At 39.5% G+C, this 24,655-nt stretch overlaps 1 protein-coding gene across 1 annotated transcript; it reads left to right on the top strand.

The window, feature by feature from the left end:
• The first annotated feature begins 495 nt into the window (after positions 1-495).
• castor1 (cytosolic arginine sensor for mTORC1 subunit 1) lies at positions 496-23,423 on the top strand. Its single transcript, XM_082555156.1, has 9 exons — positions 496-837; positions 6,792-6,862; positions 10,603-10,796; positions 12,976-13,111; positions 14,041-14,164; positions 14,678-14,788; positions 15,964-16,046; positions 16,609-16,703; positions 22,388-23,423. Exons 1-9 carry the CDS (start codon positions 680-682, stop codon positions 22,457-22,459), a joined length of 1,044 nt encoding a protein of 347 aa, XP_082411282.1. The 5' UTR covers positions 496-679; the 3' UTR covers positions 22,460-23,423.
• The last annotated feature ends 1,232 nt before the right edge of the window (positions 23,424-24,655 follow it).

Below are 24,655 nucleotides of genomic sequence, written 5' to 3' on the forward strand. Positions count from 1 at the left end.
GTTCCCTGGATGTTCACTAGTGTTGGTGTGGTTGATCTGAAACCCATCATCAGCTCCTTGGTTTTCCCTACATTGATCAGTAGATGATTCTGCTGGCACCAGGCCACTGTCTGTACTCTGGGTCATCCTCAACTTTGATGAGGCCTGCTATGGCAGAGTCATTAGAGAACTTTGGTAGATTTCAGCATGAGTAGTTGATGGAGGGGGGAAAGCAGCAAGTAATTATACTGATATTGTTTTGTTTACACTCTTGTGAAAAAAGTGTAAATAATTGTAATAATAGTAATAGTTATAATAATTGTAATCTTTTGTTTTAGTTGTTCATTCAAATCCGCTAAATGAACAGAAACTATTATGAGAATATTTGATGGCTTTTATTTTTGAAAACAAAACCGGAAGTCGTCACAGCTCGTTTCACACACCCTGCGTGCATGTGCCAAGCATCGGCATAAACCTGTAGCTTTAAGAGGAGGGGGCGTGTCTTTTCTAGGGCTGTCCCTTTATTTGAATATACAGTAGTTAAGCGGGGCTGGCGTATGGTTGCGTCGCATGTTTTTCTCTTTTCTGAGAGAAGCACCAGCGTGACGTGGGTTTTTTTATTCGGCGGAAATACTCATGACCTATGTCTCTTTAACATTTGAATGATATCATCCAGCTAGGAAGGCGTCTTCTCCGCCGCATGCAGAAACAGAGCAGTGGAGAGGAACTGCTCGCAACCAGAAATATGGACTTGCACATATTGGACCACAGGCTGAGGGTCACCAGTATATCCAAGAATGGTCTGGTGAATTTCACACACCCACTGATAAAGCTGATATTTCTCCGGAACAGGACACGGTAAGGAGATTCGTTGATCGGGCCAGATGGTCATGTCGCTTTGCTTTACGAAACAGCTTTGGTAATCCAGTACGGATATATGAGATAACCTACAGCGCCTCTTCATTCACTGGGTGGCCGAGCTATTACTGGGCGATTTGCCTGCACATGCTTTGCCTCCATGAATCATTCACAACAGTGCATGTAGATGTAAAGAATTGCAGTAGCTTTTGTTTTTAGACATTCTGTTTTATAGTTGCATTTGCACAAAAATCTGCAGCATTTAAACGGAATTTTTGTGCCCTGCATACCTTTAATACGCGATTCTTCCAGTGGGCACAAAATCAGCTTTAATCAAACTACTTCAGAAGCGTGCAGTACCGTTGTGTATTTTGGTTGGATCCCGTCTCTCCGAAACAAACTTAATACATGACATCCTGCGCTCGAAACCAACGTTCAGCCTGCAAATTTTTCTCATCTCACCCAGGCATTAGTACCAGTTTTCAGCTAATCCCTGGATATCCCTCCATTGTTATGCAATTGTTTATTCTTGCGGCTGGCCCACATATAAACGACCAAAAGAAGAGATCGGCATCTGTCTTCAGACCACCATGATATAGGCCGTGCGGGGTTCAGCTGCAGCTCTCGTGTTGAGTAACAAAGAACCTGTAAACGACTGTCTAGAAAGCGCTTCCTTATGTCATCGCCTTTCTGGATTCTGAAGTCTGTACATCACACCATACTCTGAAAGGTTCTTATGATGTACCTTATTTTGGCTTCCTCTTAAAAAGAGAGCAACGTTTTCATTATTTGGGGCAGATGGGCAGTAAAAGTGCATCCTTACAAGACCATAGAGAAGTTACATCTAACATAAATCCATATGTCAAATGCATCTCTGTACATGCTCGATTGATTTCATCTGTACTTGGTTGAGTATTGGGTAATGGAATAAGTTTGACATGTTCAAACTAGACACACTGTGTCATGATGACTTATTCTACAGTACTGTAGAAAGTAAATAACATGTCTCTGTGAATAATCATAGATGTGTGGGATTTGTGTGAGGAAGGCATTGGGCAACCGGTTAACAAGAAAATCCATATAAATATATAGTTACTTTTAAAAACTCACTTGAAAGGTATAAACATTTTTTGAACAGGTTTAGTGAAGCATTCAGTATATGTTTAAAAAGTAGGCGAAGCACTGAATAAACCAGAAAGGGCATTTTGATCATGCTTTGGAGTTATGTCACCATTGTTTTTCCTGTTTCTTTTTCCATGAGCAAGAGGGATTTTTTATTTTTTCCACCTTTTGGTCAAATACTAGGTGATGCGGAATGGGGAGTGGTGGTGAAGTTTGTTTTTAGTTGCTTGATTTCAATCGGGGAGCAAAAACAAGCCTGATTGCTCCGGGACACTTTTAGCCATCTCCCTTTTTCAGGCCTCTGCTATTCATTTGTGAACAACTCCCTGTGCAAAGCGATTTGAACGCAGCTCTGAGCAGAATTTTAAGGAGGTAATCACATGTGGCATAGTGGATTTTTCTTCAGCGTCCATTCGCGTTGGAGCTTACTATGTCTATAGTGCAGAGGCTAAAAGTAGTGAAAGGAACACTTTTGCCTTGTCTACAAAAAAATATTCATATGACGGAATAAAGTTTGCACTATTAGCTACAATATTACTCTGTAAATGTCAGTGTCATTACCAACTTAAACATAAATGTCAAATACTCTGTTTTGCAGAATATAAAATATCAAAGTTATCAGTGAATTCTCCTAGAATGGCTGAAAAAATGTGCACCTTGAGCTTCTAAGCCATTCTAGTCTTATTAGTATTCTGGTTTTGTCTTTAGTAGTTGTTTACACTTTGTAGGTAGAGTAATAAACAAAGCTCAGCATCAGCTCAATATATTGTTCTTCCTGAATTGTGGATGTAGCCCCGCAGGCTCCACACAGTCCTCCTTTCTTCTCTTTGGCGGCTAACTAACAAGAGCATGGGTTGGAACAATACTTCAGCCGAGCCAGAAACCCGGTTGGGAGTTTTCCACTTGTCTGCTTCAGTGATCCGTCAAGGCTGGGGCTCCCGCTCCTCCTGTTTACAGAGGACTTCCCACACCCCGTACCCACCCGCCTTTATGAAACTTGGGGGGGGGGGGGGGGAGAGCCCGAGAGAAAACTAGGAATCTTGTTTTCATAAGTTACTAAGGTAGTAGACAACTTGTCGTGCTGTGATCATAGGACTTGAGTCGCTTGAGGCTCATTCCTCCCCCTTGAGCATCAGTTTTCTGTGTGCTTATCATGTTTTTTCAGCTGGAGCATCAGTTGCAGGCCCAGTGCCGTCACCAGCCCTCACTCCCTAAGTGCTGCTACCACCCGTTGTTTTGTGCAGCTGGATCAAAGTCCAACCTCTTGTGTGCTTGGTTTTCATCTTCCCCACTTGGCCGCTCCCTCGCTACCCGTTGCTTCCTCATCTCTTCTAGTTATTTTCATCTCCTTCTCTCAGTGTTCCTTCTACTTCAACAGAAGCTTATTTTTCCAACCCATGTTACTGGATGCTGTACGAAACATGTTTGGGGCACTGACTTTGCTTTGCCACTGTAGATTCTTTGCCTGAATCTACAGTGGCAAGCCTGCAAATGGATCTGTGCCACTGGTGTCCACCAAGTTATGAACAGCAATAACTCTTTTTGTTGAGCAGATTTATTCTTTGAAGGAAGCTGAAAGAAAATATACTTTTTACTTTTTCTACAACAGTAGACGTCAAATTGGATCTTCCTTTTGACTTCATAAGAGGTCCTTGGCTGTACTGACTGCAGTTCTGCAGTCTTCATGTGACCGCAAAAACAATGCAGTGCAAATGGTTTTCCAGCTTTCTTCTTAGTGCATTATAATGCATAGATGTATAGGTGAAACATCTGTCTTGCATGTACTTTGCAAACAGGAAACCAAATATGCACACTTGTTTCACAGATAGTTCCCTCAAACTGTCAGAATGTTGCTGAGCTGTGGCTTACTTGGATGTACAAAGTCAGTCTTCACCCTCTGCTCCGAACGACACAGCACATTCATTTGTGCACTAAACGTTGCCGTTTTTACTTGCAGGAAAGCTGCTTGACATACACTAGCTGCAGGAAACTGCTTGCTAGGGAAGGTGAGGGGTCAACAGGAAATGAGAGATGTATTGTAACACAATTGGCTGGCTGAGCTTGCTAGCAAAGCCGGTAGTTACTGTTAACAGCATTCTCTCTGCCTCTCTTTGTCTATGTGGCGTGATTGTCCCATTTCATGCCAGGGATTACTTTTTGCTGACTCAGGAGTTAGACTGTCTCTCTCAGGTTTTGGCTGTAGTAGTCTAAGCTGACTGATAAGCAGAGGAAGAGGAATGTATCTTCAGCGACATTGTAAGAATACAGGAAAATCGCACTTCCTTGTTAGGGTTTCAAATGAAACAAAGAGATCTTCGATTTAGAAACTGCTTTTAGGTTCTCCATCACTAAAAATAAAAACACTCGCTAATGAGGCCCCTGCTATAGCCTGACTTCTTTCTGGCAAAACGTGTTTATTATCCCCCATTGTTAATCCACCAGTTATTAGCAGATATCTCCCTTTTAAGGGTATAAGTATTAACTAGTTCTAGCTAAAATCTGGTTCCATAATTGCCAGTCCATCTAAATCATATGCTTTCAAGCTTATCAAATCCTTTCAGTGCTGCTTTTCTGACACTTGCAGAGGAGCACAAAATAATGACATCTGACCTGTGGCAGTGGAATTTGCACACCTGAAGTTTTTTTTTTTTTGTTTGTTTGTTTTTTGTTTTTTTAGGTCATTGATCAGTTGCTTTGGTCTGCCATTTGCTTTTGTTGTTTTGTTTTTTCAACACAGGACATTAAATAGGGACCAAATATTGACTTTAAAAAATCAGTGTTATGAAGAAGAATCAGTAAAAATATTGGTGTTTAATGAAATTCCAGAAATATCAACCCCTAATCCTTTGTTGCTTTGTATACTCATAGGGCACTTCATTGGGTGTACCTCTTTGTCCCTTTTGCCTTCAGAACTGCTGGAAGCATTCCTCAGATTTGTGTCCATATTGTGACATGATAACATCATACAGTTGCTGCAGATTTGCTAGCCGTACATCCATGATGTGAACTTCCTGTTCTACCACATTCCAGAGCACTCTGTTGCATTGAGATCTGGTGAACGTGGAGGCCATTTGATTACAGTGACCTCAGTTTTCAAGAAACGAGTCTGAAATTATTTGAGCTTTGGTGGTCATAGAAGGATGGACATGATGAGCAACAATATTTAGGTAGGCTGTGGTTTTTAAATGATGTTCAGTTGGTAGTAGAGGGGCCCAAAGGGTGCCAAGAAAACACTCTCCACACCATTACACCAACATCATGAGCCTGAATTGTTGATAAAAGGCAGGATGAATCCATGCTTTCATGTTGTTTACACCAAATTATGCCATTATTTATCCAAAGAACTACCACTCACTGGATATCTTCTTTTTTTTTTTTCTGGGAGAGAGCGTTGTGGGAAAATTCCTGTAGATCAGCAGTTTCTGAAATATTCACATTTAAAATCCCATAAATCACCAATCTTATGCTCTGTTTGAACTTGATGACACTGCTAAATACATACACTTACTACCAAATTATTGGCTAATTAGACATTTGTGTTGATTAGCAATTGAAAAGGTGTACCTAATAAAATGGTTGGTAAATATATATGCCAAGATTTGACTCTTCAGTATGAAGTTTCAAGTTTATCTATAGCAGCCTAGAAGACAGTGTTTACTATCACATTGCATTCTGTGAGACAAACATCATCAGCTGAGCTTTGAAGGACAGAGCCAGGCTACCTGTGTTTCCATCCCCAAGTCAAGCTTGACTTCAGAAATGTTTGATTGTAAGTGTTAGAAGCCCTCCAGTCCAGAATGGCACCAGATATGAAACAAAATGACAACAGTTTAAACTCAACACATCAGCAGTGTGAACTGTGGCTGTTTTTCTTTTTAAAGAAGTGCAAATCTTAAGTCTAGCCTGGCCAGTGAAAAACGAAACCCTGCTTTGTTTTGTCAAAGTTCATATTAATGTTTAAGTAGACAATAGACAGAGTTATGCACAGATCAGTTCTATCAGCTTCCCTTTGTATTTTTTACTTGTATGTTCTTTGAGAACGTACCAGATTGTTGAGTTTTTTTTCCTCTGTCAAACCACACAAAATCCTATTGGCCTAGTGTTTTTTTTTTTTTTTGTTTGTTTGTTTGTTTGTTTTTTCACAGAGACACCATTCAGTAGGACTGAACATGAGCCACTGAGTCTGCCTTTTTACAACAAATAGCTCAAAGCTTGGTGAAGAGATTACAATAAATTGTCATCAATGTTCTGTCTTGTTTCATACCAGCTGCTCTTTTCTTCAAAAATTGTTAACCCTGTTGGGCTGTATCAGCAGGCAAAACGACACCGTTTTCAAACATTTAATGAAACTCACACTTTTTTTTTTTTTTTTTAAAACAAGCTTCAAGAAGACCATAAAGATGTAAACTGTTGCCTATGGTTCATCCAGTTGTGAAAAACAGATTTAATTATAGATGTGTATAAACAATCTAGTGACTTTTATAAGCTCACATATCTCCTTTTAAACTGTGCTGCCCAGACATTATTTGAAAGGAGCGTTTGTCAGCCAAAGCAGTGCCCCAGTTTGGTATGTTTCCCCTCCATTTGCTATAGACAATGGAGTGATAGAAGCATAATATAGAGCTTTAGGCTTGTGATAATTAAAGGACATCCAGTCCTGAACCCCATGTACATATTGGTGAAAAATTCCATTTACTTGTTAAAGGAATATATTGAACCTCCTTTTGTTGGTTGCAAATGAATAACATGGCCTTTTTTCCTGTTTCTCTTTCCCCTATTGTCATCTCCTACTTTTCATTTTTTCTAATTTTGTGCCTCCTCTCCTGTTTCAGATGCAAGTTCTTTAGTCTGACTGAGACTCCAGAGAACTACACAGTTGTCCTTGACGAGGAAGGATTCAAAGGTATAATACCCTTGTTCATTTGCATTTCTATTTGGCAGGGGGTTATGTTTCCACATTTTAGTACCAACTGAACACTGTGTGCAGATATCGATAAATGTGTGCTATGTCTAATCTTTGTAGCATATCTGTTTGTCAGCCAGCCTTATCAGAAGAAAAATAATCTACCAATAATGTAAAAATTTAGGAGAAAAAGAGGCAAAACGCACAGACACGGTCTGATAAACAATGTAAGGAAGCTACTGCCGATTCCAGTAAAAACACGATTTGGAATTAGTATGTATTCTTGAATTGGTCCACAACATAGGGCTGTGTTGTTTTAGCGGTCTAATGTTGCTTCCTTCCTTTCTTGTTCAGCCTCACAGATATCACACGGTAGAATGGTTGTAGACTTAAAACTGTGGAGATACAATGAGAAGAAAACAAGTCTTGTAAACTTAAATTATGTCAGTAGAGCAAAAAAAGTGTTTTTCGTGGCCTCCCAAAGAGCTTATGCAACTTTGCCATACTTCCAGTTTCACAGGAGATGATCTAATTGATCTCTGATATCAGTGAAGGAAAGAAGGACTGACAGTATAAAGCATCACTAAAGTGCTTTAAACTCCCTGCCACATCTTAACAATACATTCATATAGAACTTTATTCTACTCACTTTAAGCACTTTATCAACCCGACAGCCACGGCCAATTTAGATTTACCAGTGAACCTTACATGCACGTCTTTAGGATGTGGAAGGAAGCAGGAGTACCCAGAGGAAAACCCACAAAGGAACCCAGCCAGGGTTCAAACCAGAGACTTTCTTGATGTGAGGCGACAGTGCTAACCACTCCACCACATAAGGCTGTTGTCTTTGTGCAGAGTATAATCTGTTGCATACACGGACAGGTAGTCCATGGATGAGTCGTCGTTTGGTTTGCCTAGATGCCTGCACAGAGCCTCACACTTACCATCTGATGATGAAATGCACAGCACCACATAACCTACAGTGGTCTAATGCAACTTTCCGGGGGAAAAAAGTTCAGCTTATTTTGCTGAACTTAGTAGAAGAAGTAGAATCTTGTGTAAAAAGTAAAATAAATTGTTAGAGCAATTAAAAAAGGAAACGCAGCAATGAACTTTTCCAGACATCACGCAGAGAAGGTGTGTGTGACAGCACCTGCTGCCATCTCTAGTACAAAGTCTTTGTAATGTCAGAACGAGCCCGTGTGAATCTGTGAATAGACCAGTTGTCCAGAGAGTTCAGTGCAAGCGAATGGACGTCATGTGTCCTGCCTCTTACATGCTCTACCTAGGCACCACCTCTCAGCTAAACCATGTGAAGTGTTTCAAGTAGTGAAAACAAAATCTCCCATTGTGTTCTACTTGTGAGAAAATCCAACTTTAGACAATGCCTGGACCCGATTATCGCAACATTGTTGAAGTTCATTTGGAAAAACAACTTTCTGATCCCATCCAGTGCTTTTGCTGCCATTTTTGTCTCGTCCTTTAACACAAATGTAGTTGTTAAAGGCATGTACCGCCTCGGGGTTCTCCATTACTCTCCTCTCTTGCTCTCCTTCTGACGGAAAACCTATTTTAAGAGGTTAAAGCTGGTGTAGTGAAGCCGCAAGGGGCTTCCTGTGACAAATTATGGCGACCAGAACATTGCTTCTTTTGAAGGGTATAAAGAAACAGAAAGGGGAATATTCACTGCAGGAGGTAGACAACATTTAGTAATGTTTTACGTTGTGAAGGTTTCCCGAAGTTCAAATCAACGTGCATGTCAAAAAGTATTCATGGATGTGTTTTTGTTTTTTTAAATGTTTATAAATAGTTTATGAAAGGTTTGGCATAAAAGATGAAAAGTTACAACATGCAATTCCCAAGCTTGTAACCTGAGTATCTCTGCCTAAGCTGTTATTGCACATGAACTCTGGGCAGTCAAGACATTGTATTCAGTTGCTTTTTGTCACAAAGCAGGTTTATGTAAGAGTGCTGCCTGGGTAAGGCGTGCCCACAGAGTTGCTGTGAATTCTTCTGACATTTAATGTTGCTATTACGTGGGCAGAACGTTGCAAGGACTGAAAGTAAAGACTACTTGGCGTATGATCTAACTGCATTGGATATATGTGATCTTGCATAAAGCTCATTGTGATAATGTTGAGAAAATTTCAGGGGTAGTGTGAATTTGTGAAAAATCTAGACTGTATATAAAAGATGGTTGTAGCCGCCATGAAGGTGGGCTTTTTGTTGTTGTTGTTTTGGTTTTTTTATTCTCACTGTTGAAGCCCTTTGCATGATTGCCTCCACCTTCTTTTTGTTTTTTGCAGGGGGTTGTAATTATATTTGAACAACAGGATGAATTCCTTATGAGCTATTGCTAGTAAGCCTGGATGGGTGCATTGTGCAAACAGATGCCTGCTTTTTAGCATTAAGTAACATAAAAATATAAGGAAATACAGTTTTCCACTGGAGCAAACACTTAGATTGTCTATTAGACAGCTGATCATACGGCAAGCCATATTAATTTTGATATAAATGCAAAATAGCTTTAGAGAGTAAAACTTTTGGGCTGTAAAAATTGTGTGGGCCCCGCCTCAAGTGGCTACTACAGTTTTCGGCACTTCCACATTAGCCCCAGAGGTTGCCACTACCAGTTAAGTTACAGACATGCGTTGCGAGGGATCATCTATTTTAGCTTTGCCCCATAAAGGCACTGGTAGTAAGTCCCACTCTATGATCAAGCACTTGCTGTAGTGCTGCTCACATCTTATTTCACTGCTGGCCGTTTGCGGTGTAAATAGCGGGGACATGTTAGGTCTCTGTGGCAAAGGAAGAGAGAGCAGGTGGGAGAGAGAAAGTGTGGGTTCAGTGTAAAGAGCAGAAAAAGCAACAGGAAGTAATCTTTTAACACCGCCTCGTTTGCAGCCTCACAAAGATACAGATACATCAACAGCAGCAACATTTTAAGAATCCACTTTGCTGCACTTGATCCTAAAGTAGATTAAACTGCTACTGTTTGTGGAACTCATGACTGATCCTCTGAGAAGCTGTGCGGTTGCTCTATTAGAATTTTGAATATTTATCAAATGTAAAATATTTACACAACATGTACGCTCAGTGTGTTTTCAACGGCTATGCTGCCAGCTGCAACTTCTGAAAGTTTTGCACTTTTTTTTTTGCAGATTGAGCTTTATGAGAAAATTTGCTTGGTTTCCTATTAGTGTGACAGTGGCATCGTTATTATTTTCTTATAGATAAGTTCTTTTTTTTTTCTTTTTTTTTTTTTGGTAAAACAAAAACATGGCAACAAATGTAAATGGAAGCCACCATGTTGGTAATTTTTAAACAGCATCTAGGCCTCTTAAGTCAAAGCACTTCCACAAAAGTAGGACAGATTTTCTTAAAAAGTGAATTATTAAAATCTGTGGCACCAAGGCAGTCCTGAGTTTTGAAATCTCTGCTTAAAAGTTCCAACACTGCATCCTATCAGTTCATCCCAACCCCAAATTTCTCAATCTACAGAAACCCCCCCTAGACTCGCCATGAAGGGAATACTGAAACATGCAACATTTTCCCAGCCTGAGTAGTACATCAGCAGCATTTTAACAGTATTAATATGTAGTTGGGTCCTGCTGGACATTGAAATAAACAGTAGCCAAGGGTATTCAATTAATATTAGCCTTTTTTGTTTTCTTTTTTTAATCTATGCATCTTTTTGTTTTTTGCTTACCAATCATCTTTACTCTTATTTGTACCCTTAGAGCTGCGGCCCTCTGAGCACCTCCAGGTAGAGAGCGCCATCTGGCTGCCACTCAACGTGGTCTCTAATGGCAGTGCCTCCAGCAGCTCTCAGGCTGTTGGCGTGACTAAGATTGCCAAGTCGGTCATTGCACCCCTTGCCCAGCAGCATGTCTCTGTTTTCATGCTCTCCACTTATCAGACTGACTTCATCCTGGTAAGCACCATCTATTTAAATCTGCAAACATTTTTTTTATCCATTTTTATTCTGCTTGATTACACTCCAGTCTTATTAGCTTCCACATCGTGTTTAATTAGCCACTCTAAACTATTCACGGTTGTATAATTTGGATCAATTTTTTACATTCTAAATACAATTTTAAATGCATTTTTTTTTTTAAAGTCACCCTGCAATTATGCACTGAAACCTTTTGCTACTACTGAGTTTTGCCAGATACAGTGGGGCAAAAAAGTATTTAGTCAGCCACCGATTGTGCAAGTTCCCCCACCTAAAATGATGACAGAGGTCAGTAATTTGCACCAGAGGTACACTTCAACTGTGAGAGACAGAATGTGAAAAAAAAAAAATCCATGAATCCACATGGTAGGATTTGTAAAGAATTTATTCGTAAATCAGGGTGGAAAATAAGTATTTGGTCAATAACAAAAATACAACTCAATACTTTGTAACATAACCTTTGTTGGCAATAACAGAGGTCAAACGTTTACTATAGGTCTTTACCAGGTTTGCACACACAGTAGCTGGTATTTTGGCCCATTCCTCCATGCAGATCTTCTTGAGAGCAGTGATGTTTTGGGGCTGTCGCCGAGCAACACGGACTTTCAACTCCCGCCACAGATTTTCTATGGGGTTGAGGTCTGGAGACTGGCTAGGCCACTCCAGGACTTTCAAATGCTTCTTACGGAGCCACTCCTTTGTTGCCCGGATGGTGTGTTTTGGATCATTGTCATGTTGGAAGACCCAGCCTCGTTTCATCTTCAAAGTTCTCACTGATGGAAGGAGGTTTTGGCTCAAAATCTCACGATACATGGCCCCATTCATTCTGTCCTTAACACGGATCAGTCGTCCTGTCCCCTTGGCAGAAAAACAGCCCCATAGCATGATGTTTCCACCCCCATGCTTCACAGTAGGTATGGTGTTCTTGGGATGCAACTCAGTATTCTTCTTCCTCCAAACACGACGAGTTGAGTTTATACCAAAAAGTTCTACTTTGGTTTCATCTGACCACATGACATTCTCCCAATCCTCTGCTGTATCATCCATGTGCTCTCTGGCAAACTTCAGACGGGCCTGGACATGCACTGGCTTCAGCAGCGGAACACGTCTGGCACTGCGGGATTTGATTCCCTGCCGTTGTAGTGTGTTACTGATGGTGACCTTTGTTACTTTGGTCCCAGCTCTCTGCAGGTCATTCACCAGGTCCCCCCGTGTGGTTCTGGGATCTTTGCTCACCGTTCTCATGATCATTTTGACCCCACGGGATGAGATCTTGCGTGGAGCCCCAGATCGAGGGAGATTATCAGTGGTCTTGTATGTCTTCCATTTTCTGATGATTGCTCCCACAGTTGATTTCTTCACACCAAGCTGCTTGCCTATTGTAGATTCACTCTTCCCAGTCTGGTGCAGGTCTACAATACTTTTCCTGGTGTCCTTCCAAAGCTCTTTGGTCTTGGCCATGGCGGCGTTTGGAGTCTGACTGTTTGAGGCTGTGGACAGGTGTCTTTTATACAGATGATGAGTTCAAACAGGTGCCATTCATACAGGTAACGAGTGGGGGACAGAAAAGCTTCTTACAGAAGACGTTACAGGTCTGTGAGAGCCAGAGATTTTCCTTGTTTGAGGTGACCAAATACTTATTTGTAAATTAGGGTGGAAAATAAATTCTTTACAAATCCTACCATGTGGATTCATGGATTTTTTTTTTCACATTCTGTCTCTCACAGTTGAAGTGTACCTCTGGTGCAAATTACTGACCTCTGTCATCATTTTAAGTGGGGGAACTTGCACAATCGGTGGCTGACTAAATACTTTTTTGCCCCACTGTAAAAGAAGCCTGTGTTTGCATTTTGTCCATTCACCAATTTGGCAGTTAAGGGATTAATCCTCAACAGTGCTGAGGACACTAAAAAGTTACATATTAGATGTGAAAAGTGTGAAGTGGGCACAAATACATAACACCTTGACAGATGTTTGTGTCAGCAAGTATATTAATGTCTCACATGCTGCTTGAGCTCAGGTATTTCCTTAAAGTGAGCGAGTGTAGTATCCTGAAACAGCATGACATTATAGACAAATGAAATGCTTGTTGCATATGTTTAATCGATAAGCTGTCTTACTAGTGATGTTTATTTTCAACAATTTCTTTGTTGTGTAGGTGAAAGAGAAAGACCTGTCTGTGGTCGTCAGCACACTAGAGGAGGAGTTCAATATCTATAAGGAGGAGGGAGGAGAGTCTGTTCCTGTGCATTGTCAGGATGTTTCCAACGGCCTCCACAAGAACGGCAGAGAAGGTACAGGTCACAGGGCTATTTAGTATGGATTTATTCATTGATCCAATTTGTCTCAGAGGAAGTACGGACATTAAAATGCCAGAGCACCACGTTCACTAAGGCCGGTGTCATCAGGTGACTGTTTTACAGTCCAGGTCACAAATCATTAAACGACAACTGAAGAATGATTTTATCTATGGAAAAGTACTTAAAAGCAGTTTTTTTTTGTTTTTGTTTTTTTCATTCCACAAGCATCTTATTTTAGAAAAGTCTAACACATGCAGTAGTGAGTACACTGCAAATATTGTAGCAGCTTCTGCTGTGAGTGGTCTTGCATTCTCAGACTAACATTTGTGCAACCTTACACAACTCAATTTGAATGTAAGGCAGCCATGTGAGCCCATGCAAAGTCATTATTGATGCAGCCGTGTCAGCGCTGGCATCACTGCTGTTCTTTGATATTTTATAACTCAGCAGTGCTGCCACGATGCTGTACTGAAGAAAGAGAAAATGCTACAGAGAGAAGCGAAGTCATGATTGAAAAGACAGCAACCAACTGGGACTTACAGCGCTGTGCAAAAGCCTTGACTAACCCTCATTTCCTTATATTTTGCTAGGAAAATGTGAAGTATGTGCAGTGATTTATTAAAACATGCACAGTATTTTAGGCAAAAACAGAGTTTGTACAATATGAATGAGCTTGAAGGTCAATATACACGTAGAAGCTGAAAAGCTACCACATTATTATTTTTTTTTTACTTTTGTTTTTAACAATAGAAAACAGTAACAGAGTAGATCCATAGATCAACAAAGATCCACTGATAAAAGGATTTTTGTCTTAAAAGACAATTTATTCTCTAGAAAAATCTGAAAAACCTGTGTGCAATGCCCATTTGTAGTAGTTCCAATCCTTCCCATTTTTACGGCTAACACTGTGCTTGTTCTTGCAGCCATTCAGCCTACAGTTCACCCGGTTCTGATCCCAAAGAACCAGTTTTGTGTCATGTCCCTGGATCCCGATACACTGCCGTCCATTGCCACTACACTCATCGATGTTCTCTTTTATTCCAGCAGGTGACGTTTTGTTTTTGTTTTTAATCACTTCACAGCAATACCTGTTTTAAAGCACAAGGTGGCAGCAGAAGACTCAAAGTAGAGTTCAGTTCAGTCAGTTCAGGCTTTTTTTGTTTTTGTTTTATTGATGGTAATATGAATTTATTTCATTTTTTTCTTTGCAGCATTGCTTTGATTGTGTTTATATTACCATTAAAGTGAAAATTTATAAAGTATTTTTATTAATTTTAGGACACGCTTGAAACGAAAAAACACTTGTAGCATATTTTATACTAAATCTAGGCTGATAAAGACTGCTTTTATTCTGCATACATATGTTTGTTTAACATGTTTTCACGTATAATTCTCCTAAAGTAAGACCAACATTTTTATTTATGACTTGCTTTTTTGCTCTGTGCTTGACAACCGTAATAAATGTGTGGCTGACGCAGTTTGTTATTGTGGTGTCCTTATTAAAAATTTAAAAAATGTTACTGTCTTTCTGTCACATTTAATGTGTTTCCTCCTTTTCAGTCCTAAAGAGGACCCCCAGCCAAGTCCAAGCCAGGATTGTGTTAAATTCTTCTCCTTCTCCCTCATCGATGGATACATCTCACTGGTGATGGACACTGAGGCTCAGAGACAGTAAGCAATCTAAATTTCCCACACTCTTAATTTACTTCATGGTTCTTTGCTGGCATCTATGACTTTCTTGCTTACGATGTATGAACAGGTATAACCCCTCAGGTTCTCTGGCACGAGTTATTCCAAAGTTCTGGATTAAATCTTTAAGTCATATGTTTTTGCCACTGAACAGTCAGAGGACTTGAGAGCCGAGGTTATTAAAGTTGAATAAAACTAAAGTAAAGTCAAAACCATTTTAGCTAGCTAAAATAAAAATACACTTAAGAAAATGTTTCAACTAACTAAAATGCTTTTATGAAAATAGAAAAAAGACAAAATAAATAAAAATAGACAGGAATTGACCTTAGTTTTAGTTGCTGTCAGTCTGGATAAATCTGCCAACATGGCCTGCCTGAGGAGCCTTTGTGAACATTTATTAGTGCTTGCTGATGTCTTCATGACTCTTAAGTCACCTGCCTTTATAAAGTGTTTGAATTGTTAAATCTATGACTTTCCAAAGTCTTTTAGGATTAAGTTCAGAGGTTTTAGGTTTCATTTTACAAATTGTCTAAATAATTTCATTACAGATCATGAAGGCAAAATATATTTTCGAGCCCTTTAAAAAGAAAAATCCTTATTTTAGTATATTTGTTGTTTAATCTTCGGGTGGCAGCCAGAGCATTCTCTGGCAAGAGACAAAGCTTAGTTCATGGTTCAGTCCCCCACATAAGTAAACCCACATAAGTAAACTCATGCTTGATGAATCCAGACATTTCAAACTGAGTCTTATTCTGGCTTATAAATTGCTCAAGTTGCTTCATGTCTGAAGTACTTTGAGCTGCACATGAATAGGTGCCACATAAAAAGTTTGCTTACTTGAGTGAGTGCACTGAAGGCTGCTTTGAGTTCATAGCAGGTTTTCTGTCTTCTTAATGTCTCAGGCACAACACAGCTCATGTTGTTTGACGCTGCTCTATTTGATCATTTTAATGCAGGCGTTTTAAGCCAAGTGTGGACAATTTAACCTCATTGAGTCCAAAAAAATATGAATATCAAACTGAACAGCAGTTGTTTTGATGTTTTCTCAGCTCACTGCATTGCTGCTTTTGCAGTATTTTATCTGGTGATTGCTACAGGATGTTTTTCCCCGCTACATTTCTGACGTAACAAATCAGCGTTTGATTTGTGTGCTCCAGGTTTCCGGCCGATCTTCTCTTTACCAGCTCTTCCGGGGAGCTGTGGAGAATGGTTCGCATAGGAGGACAACCGCTGGGTTTCGGTACGATATTTTACTTATTCCTCAAATGTTTCAAAATCAGCCATATGTGTTATCAAGAGGTAACTCTATGCATTTGGCTGTATCCGTCTTCACTTATCTCGACAACCGCAGATCTAGTCCACTTCCGATTTGGCAGGTAAGTAATTAGGAACTTGGTGATTGGTGGAAGTAAAGACTACTATGCTATCACACTTTCACAGCGACTTGTAGTTTGCCTGTCAGGCAGTTGGATAAATGTAATATAATATAAATTATACCTATGGGAAAAAACCCTGCCTTTAATTGTCCCCAAACGGATGTTTTACTGTGCTGACCAAATTAGCATACCTGATGGTTGAAGCCACTTTTACTTATCAGGTTTTTAAATGCTTAACAGACTTATGATTGATTTGATTTACCATAATCTTTGTCACCAAAAACTTGTTCTGTCAACAGGAGAATGAAATGAGCAGGCAACACTGTGCTCATTAAATTTACAAACAGCTGAACCCTCATTATTATTTTTTATTTCGCTTGATTATGATTGTGCTGCTTATTCTCCTTCTCTCGTTATGTTTCATAGATGAATGTGGTATAGTTGCCCAGATATCGCAGCCTCTCGCCGACAGTGACATCTCTGCCTATTACATAAGCACCTTCAGCTTTGACCATGCTCTGGTGAGTCCAGCATTTTGATCACCTTAAATTATGAACAGTCTCAATCTGACATGTCATGGGTTATGCAAATAAATCGAACAGATCACATTTGTGATTAATAGATAAATACGCCACACAAGCTTAGCAAAAGTATAACGTGTTATGACGCAACTAGGGAAATGTAATGTGTATACTGGAGGTTTAACTTATTCTGTTATTAGACGACAGCATGGAGGTCAAAAGATTAATGTGATTGGGTAACATCCTGAAGAGAAATCGAATCAGCAAATCAGTGGAAATGCAAATCACTTCTTGTCAGAGTTAAGATTAAGATTAAGCATAAAAACAGGATGCAGATGTTTGCCTTTCGAGTTGAAGTCACAAACTTTGTGTTCAGTCAGTCATATATGCTGCTAGTAATTCGATCATATAGATTCAACTAAGTCTATAATGTGAATCGTTATTCAGGCTATGGACCACGATTCCATCTTAAAAGACTATTGTAGGGTCAGATCCCAAACCCTATAGGCTAGGCTGCTACACTTTTTGCTTTGGATGCTTAAAAAAAGTGAAACTTAACTCAGTTTTATATCTCAGTATCATTTTTATTGTCTAAAGACTTCAGGTTTGGATCTGTGTCTTTATGCACAGATAAAAACCAAGTGTTGGTCACATAAATGTCATTTGTGGAAGCATTACTCAGCATGCTTAAACTGGTTGACTCACTTAAAGGATATTTTGTGCAGTATATTTTTGGATATTTAACATTTAAGTGAAATTTATAGAGGTAAGTCCTATATTACACTCTCAAAGCAAGTTTGTTTTTCTTTCCTCCACAGTTTATTTTAAATTCAATGTACCGTATTTCCCGGACTACAAAGCGCACCTGAATATTAGCCGCACAAGCTAAAATCAGGGGAAAATCCTGTTTTGTACATACATTAGCTGCACCTGACTAAAAGCCGCAGGTGTTTCAATGTTGACTTATCAAAGGGAATTGTCAGGAAAGAGATGGCTGTTTGGAGACACACCCCTTTTATTAATATTTTGAAAAACAAGTTATGGGTACATATTTGCATAACTTTTTAGGAATATGTACAAGTAGCGGTAATTACGAGTACGAAACATGTACTGTGCTTCATAAATGAGTAACAAATGTAGTACATAACAATAACCTACAGCACACCAGAAAAATAGATTCGGACTACCTTTTAGGCTCAGGTGCAGTGACACGGCTTTAACAAGAAGAAAAGTCAGTCATTCACCACCATCTTTCTCTTCTTCCTGCCCACTAAAACCACCAAAGTCCTCTTCTCCAGTGTCGGAAACAAACAGGCTCAGGATGGCTTCGTCATCCACTCTCAGCTTCTTTCCTTCGTTGTCGCTTTCAAAACCAAACAAATCCTCATTGTCAGTGTCAGAGTCGAACACCCTCAGAAGGGCCGTGGCGGTGTCCTCTTCATCATGCAGCAGTCCAGCCCTTCGAAATCCGTTGATGATCATGGATGTTTTCACACTTTTCCACGCTGTCAGATTCCACCGGTGGAGTTGAGCATAACTTGCTTTTCGCAAGTTTATTGCCGCTCGTCATCCACGCCTCCCGCTGAACGGGTAGCGCTACTTTGAAGTTTGTTTTTTCGCGCTACTTTTACAGCACTATGTTGCCTGGCGGATGGACATGTGACCAACATACCACTCTTGAACCCCGATACTGTGTGTCTGATCACATGCCCTTCCGCCAGGCAACGTAGTGCCGTACAACAGCGGAACAAACAAAACAAATCGTCTTACGATATCACAAAAATCATGGACAATCCATAGAAAAGCCGCACCTGACTAAAAGCCGCAGGGTTCAAAGCTTGTGCAAAAAGTAGCGGCTTATAGCCCGACAATTACGGTACATGTAAGGTTACCTGTCCCTTACTCAGTCTGCCGTATTAGCCTCCACACACCTGAACCTTACCAAGATGAAGGTGATGGTAGCTAAATTGACTCCAAATACGATGCTGAAACTCTGTACTTTCCATGTGGTTTGATAGCACATCAAAATTTGACGTGTCTTCAAAGGTTCATTTTGATATGTACATTATCGTGCCTGTCAAAAATCGGTTGCATTGAAATTGTGTATGTTCCAGCTTGGTAAGCAAGTTATCTGCATTATCTTGAAAATTACTAAGAAAGCTTTATCTGGCTCATTTGTTGCCATTTCCGAGAAACCTGCCTGTGAATCAACAAAACCAAGTTTCCCCTCTACATTTAGGCAAGAAATGCTTTTTCTCATGGTGTCTGTAAAGTGAGTAGAGAGATCTGAGGTAAACCACGTATGATATTGCATTTCTCTACTGCAATATTAGACTTCTTATCTGCAGCTATAATCCAAATAAAAAAAGTAGCTGTCTTGTATAAAATGTAAATGAAATGATTTGAAAACCTTAAGAATCTTTGAGAACAGTACAATAATATAATAATAAAATTATACACCAATGCAGCGCCCGGGGAGCAGTGTGTAGGGACGGTACCTTGCTCAAGGGTACCTCAGGGTAGCCGTTCAGTGGAGTCGAACCCCCGACCTTCCGATCATGGGGCAACCACTCTACCTACTGAGCTATCCCTGCCCCTTGTGTGACAACAAAGTGTTGTTTTTAATTTAATGAAATATGGTGAAAGGCCAAATATCAAACAACTAGTTAAATTGGTTAGTAACATGACTGGGTATTTAAAAAATAAATACATAAACTGACTCAGTCTTTCCAGACTAAAGATGTGGAGAGGCCCCCTACTCTGTAGAAGACTGCATAGGTGAATAATTCACCAATGAAATAAATAGTTCTCAACTATTTATTTTAGTTAAAATCCTTAAAAATAAAGGTATTGAAGAGGTGCAATCTTTGGGTGCTTAAGCAGCACAGCAATTAAAACCGACAAGATCTGGTTCTGGAAACCAGGACGTCGGGGATGGGCAACTCCAGGCTTCAAGGGCCGCTGTCCTACAGGTTTTAGATGTGTCCTTGATCCAAGACAGCTGATTTTAAATGGCTAAATTACCTCCTCAACATGTCTCGAAGTTCTCCAGAGGCCCGGTAATGAACTAATCATTTGATTCAGGTGTGTTGACCCAGGGTGATGACTAATACCTGCCGGACACAGGCCTTTGGGACCTGGAGTTACCCACCCCTGCAATACATGGAAAAATGTAAAAAAAAAAAAAAAAATCTCATACCTCCCACAAACACAGGATCAAATTTAAAGAATGGCAAAGAAAAATGCAGCGATCTTGAGCTAATTTTCATTTAGACACGTTGTCTAAGGAGCTTGGAAAGAAAAGTGTCCGGACTTCTTTAAGTTGCTTGAAGTTTCACCTCTCATCCGAGAAGCTTCTTCAGTTCAAAAGGGTCAACTATGCGAGTGTACACCCCCCCCCCCCCCCAAACAGGCACAATCGACGTCCTAATGATCCTCTACCTAATCACATGAGCCAAGGTGTGAAAACTGGTGTAGGTCATAGTCAGTCAAGGCTTCGCGCAAACTCATTTTGAAACTAGTGTGTGGTCCGTGTGTGTGGGCTTCCAGTAAACTTCAGGGTTGACGTTTCCATTCTCTTCAATGCCCGCGGCACAGTCCAGGAATGGCAAACAAAAACAACAACAACAAACTTTATTTATAGAGCACATTTAAAAACCAGCGGTATACCAAAGTGCTTAACATAAGAGACAGAGAAGTAACACGAATATTATAAGGCCTTAGCAAAGTATCAAATATACCCACAGGTCAATGCCACTAATACACAGGGGTAATATAAAATGCATATCAAAATAAAAACATAATAAAAGCACAAGCCATAAAAAAAATATGTATAAGGAAAAATAGAGTAAGTCTAAGAGTCAGGTGCGAGCATTAACAAGCAGGAAAGGCGAGATTAAAAAAAAAATAGGTTTTTAACCGTGATTTAAAAGATTGGATGGAATTGGACGCCCGGATCACAATCGGAAGGTTATTCCACAACTCTGGTGCAGCCAGGGCAAAGGCCCGGTCACCTCTAGACTTCAGCCGAGATCTAGGCTGCACCATCTTAATGCTCTGGCAGGAACATACGATTTAAGGAGTTCCTTAAGGTAGCTCGGTGCTGTGTTGTTGGTAATTTTAAATGTAAGCAGCAGTATTTTAAATTGGATGCGGTATTTTATGGGTAGCCAATGCAGGTCAGCTACAGTTATCCTTTGTTTTCCCTGGTGACCTTTATGTTTTTATCCACAGTGTTTATATGAGCAGTGAAGGATTCAACTTCTTGGGTTTTGAAGAAGACACTTTACAATCCCCTTATTCTGTTCTTATTTATGGTATGATTTATACAGTGTCCCATCTCTTTATGAAACAGGGTTATAAATTTTAAATATTTGTACAATGTTTCAATATAACATGGATGGGTGTATGGATGACGGGAGTAATAACCAAAGTCTTAGTCACGGAACACTATTGCTTTCTGTTCTGTCACTGCAATCAGGTGCTATCTTTACTCGTGAACCATAACCACACTGTTCTGTTAATAGCAAAGTCTTGCAACTTTAAGAGAAAAAAAGTAACAAAAAAGTAACAAAAAACACTTCCTGTGACGTCACAATGACGTGTGCACTTCTGAGAAATTCTTTGCATTAGTAGATAATTGCAATCCTGGAATATTTTTCTGCTATGTCATCCAGTTGTAGTATTTGAGATGTATTTCTTGCCAATGGGCACCCGCAAACAGAGGGTGTTTTGATGGGGAGTGGGGTAATGCCATCGTTACATTTTTTTTATTTTAAGAAATTTTTTTTTTTAAGAATTTATTTTTATTTTTTTTTTTTTTTACACTGATGAAAAGGATTGAAAGTCATGTTAAACAACACAGCAAGAGGTGCAGTGACTCTTTCACATTACTGTAGAGCAAAATCATTTTAATTCAACCACACTGGAGGGTTTTCGAACACGAGTGACCCGTTTAACGTCAAGCCAAAGTATCTGGTCATATTTAAGACTTTAGTAGGCCACTCCAAAGCCATTCAGAGTGGAGGTCCTGGTGCCTTTCAGATAGTTGTGTTCCTGCATGATTATCATTATGTATTATTAGCATTATCCCCTAATAAAGGAAATCATTTAAAACTGCACTTTGGATTTACTTGCGTTATTTTTGCATAATGTTGAAATGTGATTGAATCTGAAACAAGTGTGACAAACATCCAAAAACAATTAATCAGAGGGGTGTTTTCAAAGCACTGTACGTCAGTAGTCCGTGTGAAAGAACATGTGCATATGAGATGGTGGTAGGTCAGCACCTTTCAGTGACTTTATCACAGTCATTTTATCTTTAACTAAAGTAGATGGGCCAGTAAATGTCAATTGATTTCATGGAAGTTAATCATTGTGTAAGCTCAATGTTTTGGTATTAGGAACTGTAACTTTACTGTTTTGGTTGATTCTTAGCACTGTGATTAACCTTGTCTGCATCCATATTAGGCTAATTTAACTGTAATAAAACAGTTGTTACACTACCTGCCCAGCAGAAAACACTGTACAAAGTGAGTCCAGATTTTTTTTTTTTTTAATCAGATAACAGAAGCAACCACAGTATTTCCATCATGTCAGCTTTATAAGATTATAACACAATAAAGCTGTTCTTTAAGTTGCCAAGCAATAAATGTAATAATACGTATTTAAATTTTTTTTTCTAGGTCCCTGAAGAGGACATAGTCAGTGTGACAGACATGCTTCAGCACCAGAGGAACGAACCAGCCACCAGCTGATTTCTGAAGGACTGATAGTTGTTGATGATCTTGGCTCTTTATGTCCTCTTGCTCCAGTTCTAACAGCTAGAGATGTCAGGCCAGCAGAGAAGGAGACTAACTCTGTGCCTAGATTAAGACTGCATTGCCAGAAGTATTAACTACTACAAATTTGCCATGAACACCGCAAGCGCTTTTCTGTGGTGCGTGCACACAGTTTGTATGCGAGGCCTCCTGTTATACCTGTCGAGGCAGGATGCACAGGATGAGCCTTAGGGGGTCCTCAAGCTGACAAATGCACATCACAGTACACAAACACTTGAAAACGGACACAACCACACTTTAGCATTCAGTTTCACAAGCTGAAAGTTGGGCTTGAGCGTGTATAATAGACATGTATGGTCAGAAGATGAATTGTTTTGCAGCATAGACCAGAATACACTCAACACACATCTTAGTCTTCCAGTGTGGTGTTATATTATAATATCATGTCAAAGCAACAGTTGTTTTGTTTGTGAGGGAATTTTTTTTCTTCTTTTTTCATTTAAAGACCATTTGCAAGTATTGCTGTTTTCATTTGTGTTCAACTGGAAGTGTGTAGCTTGAAACGCAACGCGGTGACAAACAATCGTTTGTAATTATCATGCAAAAAATTTTTGGTTTTGACAACAGAGCTCACTTGTTCTGGTTTTGAGAAGAAATATGTTGATTCTTGTGTCAAAACTACCACAATCTCTGTAGGGGGCGACCATTTCTCCTTTTTTAAATAAATAAATAAATAATGGGTCAGCATTTCTTAACCTGAGGTCAATAACACTATGTCTTATTTTTTGTTTTTTTGTTTTTTTTGCACAATAAACTTTGTATCTAGCTATTATCACTTAGATCGTTTTTCGGTGGTACAAATGCATTTTATACAATTTGAAGTAAAATTCTTTTTGTGCTGCTTCAGTTAATAAAAGTTCTTTAAAATAAGTTCCATGTTGGCTTTGGTGTAAGTCATTCCAACAAGTACTGACAACAAATGTTGCTGTCATTTGTCCTACATGATGCAACTGGGCCTGTATTAAGTAGCTTTGATAATAGTTATTTATGGGAGGGGGGTTTCTTTTTGAAGAAACGGTTGAGACAGCTGAGAGGCGAAATGTGGTGTTCTTTTGGTTTTCATTTTAAGAGTATTAACAAACCTAAACCAACACACTAAAAAGTTCTTCCCAGCTGGAGGTGCAGTAGGGCTCAGATCAGAGATATTCCTGTTGTGGCTGTAACAGGAGCAATTACCTATTAAGCACATTTGTTGAAGATTTTCTTAAGTTCAACCCAAATCAACATTGAACAGGCTATTGGGCAAAAATCCTGACTGTTTACCTGCAGGAATTTGGTGTTTAAATGCTCATCGCTGAGTTTAAATTCCAAAGATGAAACCAAAGCATAGCTTGTGCGTATTTGAATAAACAATAATATTTATTAAACTGATTGTTGTCCAAAGGTGACATTTAAAAGACAAAGTGGAGGTCCCAGAATGGATCCTTAAGAAATAAAAGAAGGCTGATCTGTAGATCTCCAAGCAAAAGGGTAAAAAAAAAAGAAAGCGAGAGAGAGTCTGTTGCAGGTTTGCTCTGATCATTTTGCATTGTAGCTTGCCATCACCAGTGTGTGAATGTGTGTGTGAATGGGTGGATGACAGGTTGTGTAAAGCGCTTTGGGGTCCTTAGGGACTAGAAAAGCACTATACAAATACAGGCCATTTACCATTTACCATTTTTGTTAATCACTGACTGAACTATACACCTACTTTACTGTTTTTGTAAGAAAAGTTGAAGAAAATGCGACAAAAGAAACATAACAATTTTGCTTAAGACAGCTTTTGAGCTTCTTCTACACCTCTTCTTTAAGGTTTTTCTTTTTCTCTGTAAGAGATTTTATTAAGCAACACCAGCAGCAACATAGCCGCAAACACAGCACCATGCTAACAAGTCTATTTTTGTCTGACAGGTTGGCGTCTGCGTGACGTCTTAAAGCTTCAGTCATAAAGGGAAATTTGTGGTTGGAAGTTACATAAAACCATGATGGGCAGGTAATATCGGAAAAACATAAGAGACAAATACGATTTTCTTTTTACTTGACATATACTGGATGCAGTTAATGTCCTTAATAAGACATAAATTTAAAAAAAAATTTTATCAAACCTATTTACACAATATTTCCCTACCTTTC

Source organism: Aulonocara stuartgranti (assembly GCF_965226115.1).
Source record: "Aulonocara stuartgranti genome assembly, chromosome: 12".
Taxonomy (NCBI): domain Eukaryota; kingdom Metazoa; phylum Chordata; class Actinopteri; order Cichliformes; family Cichlidae; genus Aulonocara; species Aulonocara stuartgranti.

What these genes read in the sequence shown, in the direction of transcription:
- castor1 (XM_082555156.1), top strand. Translation starts at nt 680, where the DNA reads ATGCAGAAACAGAGCAGTGGAGAGGAACTGCTCGCAACCAGAAATATG. An exon ending in TGACGAGGAAGGATTCAAAG is followed by an intron (nt 6,863 to 10,602) that starts GTATAATACCCT and finishes TTGTACCCTTAG; the next exon opens with AGCTGCGGCCCTCTGAGCAC. An exon ending in CCACAAGAACGGCAGAGAAG is followed by an intron (nt 13,112 to 14,040) that starts GTACAGGTCACA and finishes TTGTTCTTGCAG; the next exon opens with CCATTCAGCCTACAGTTCAC.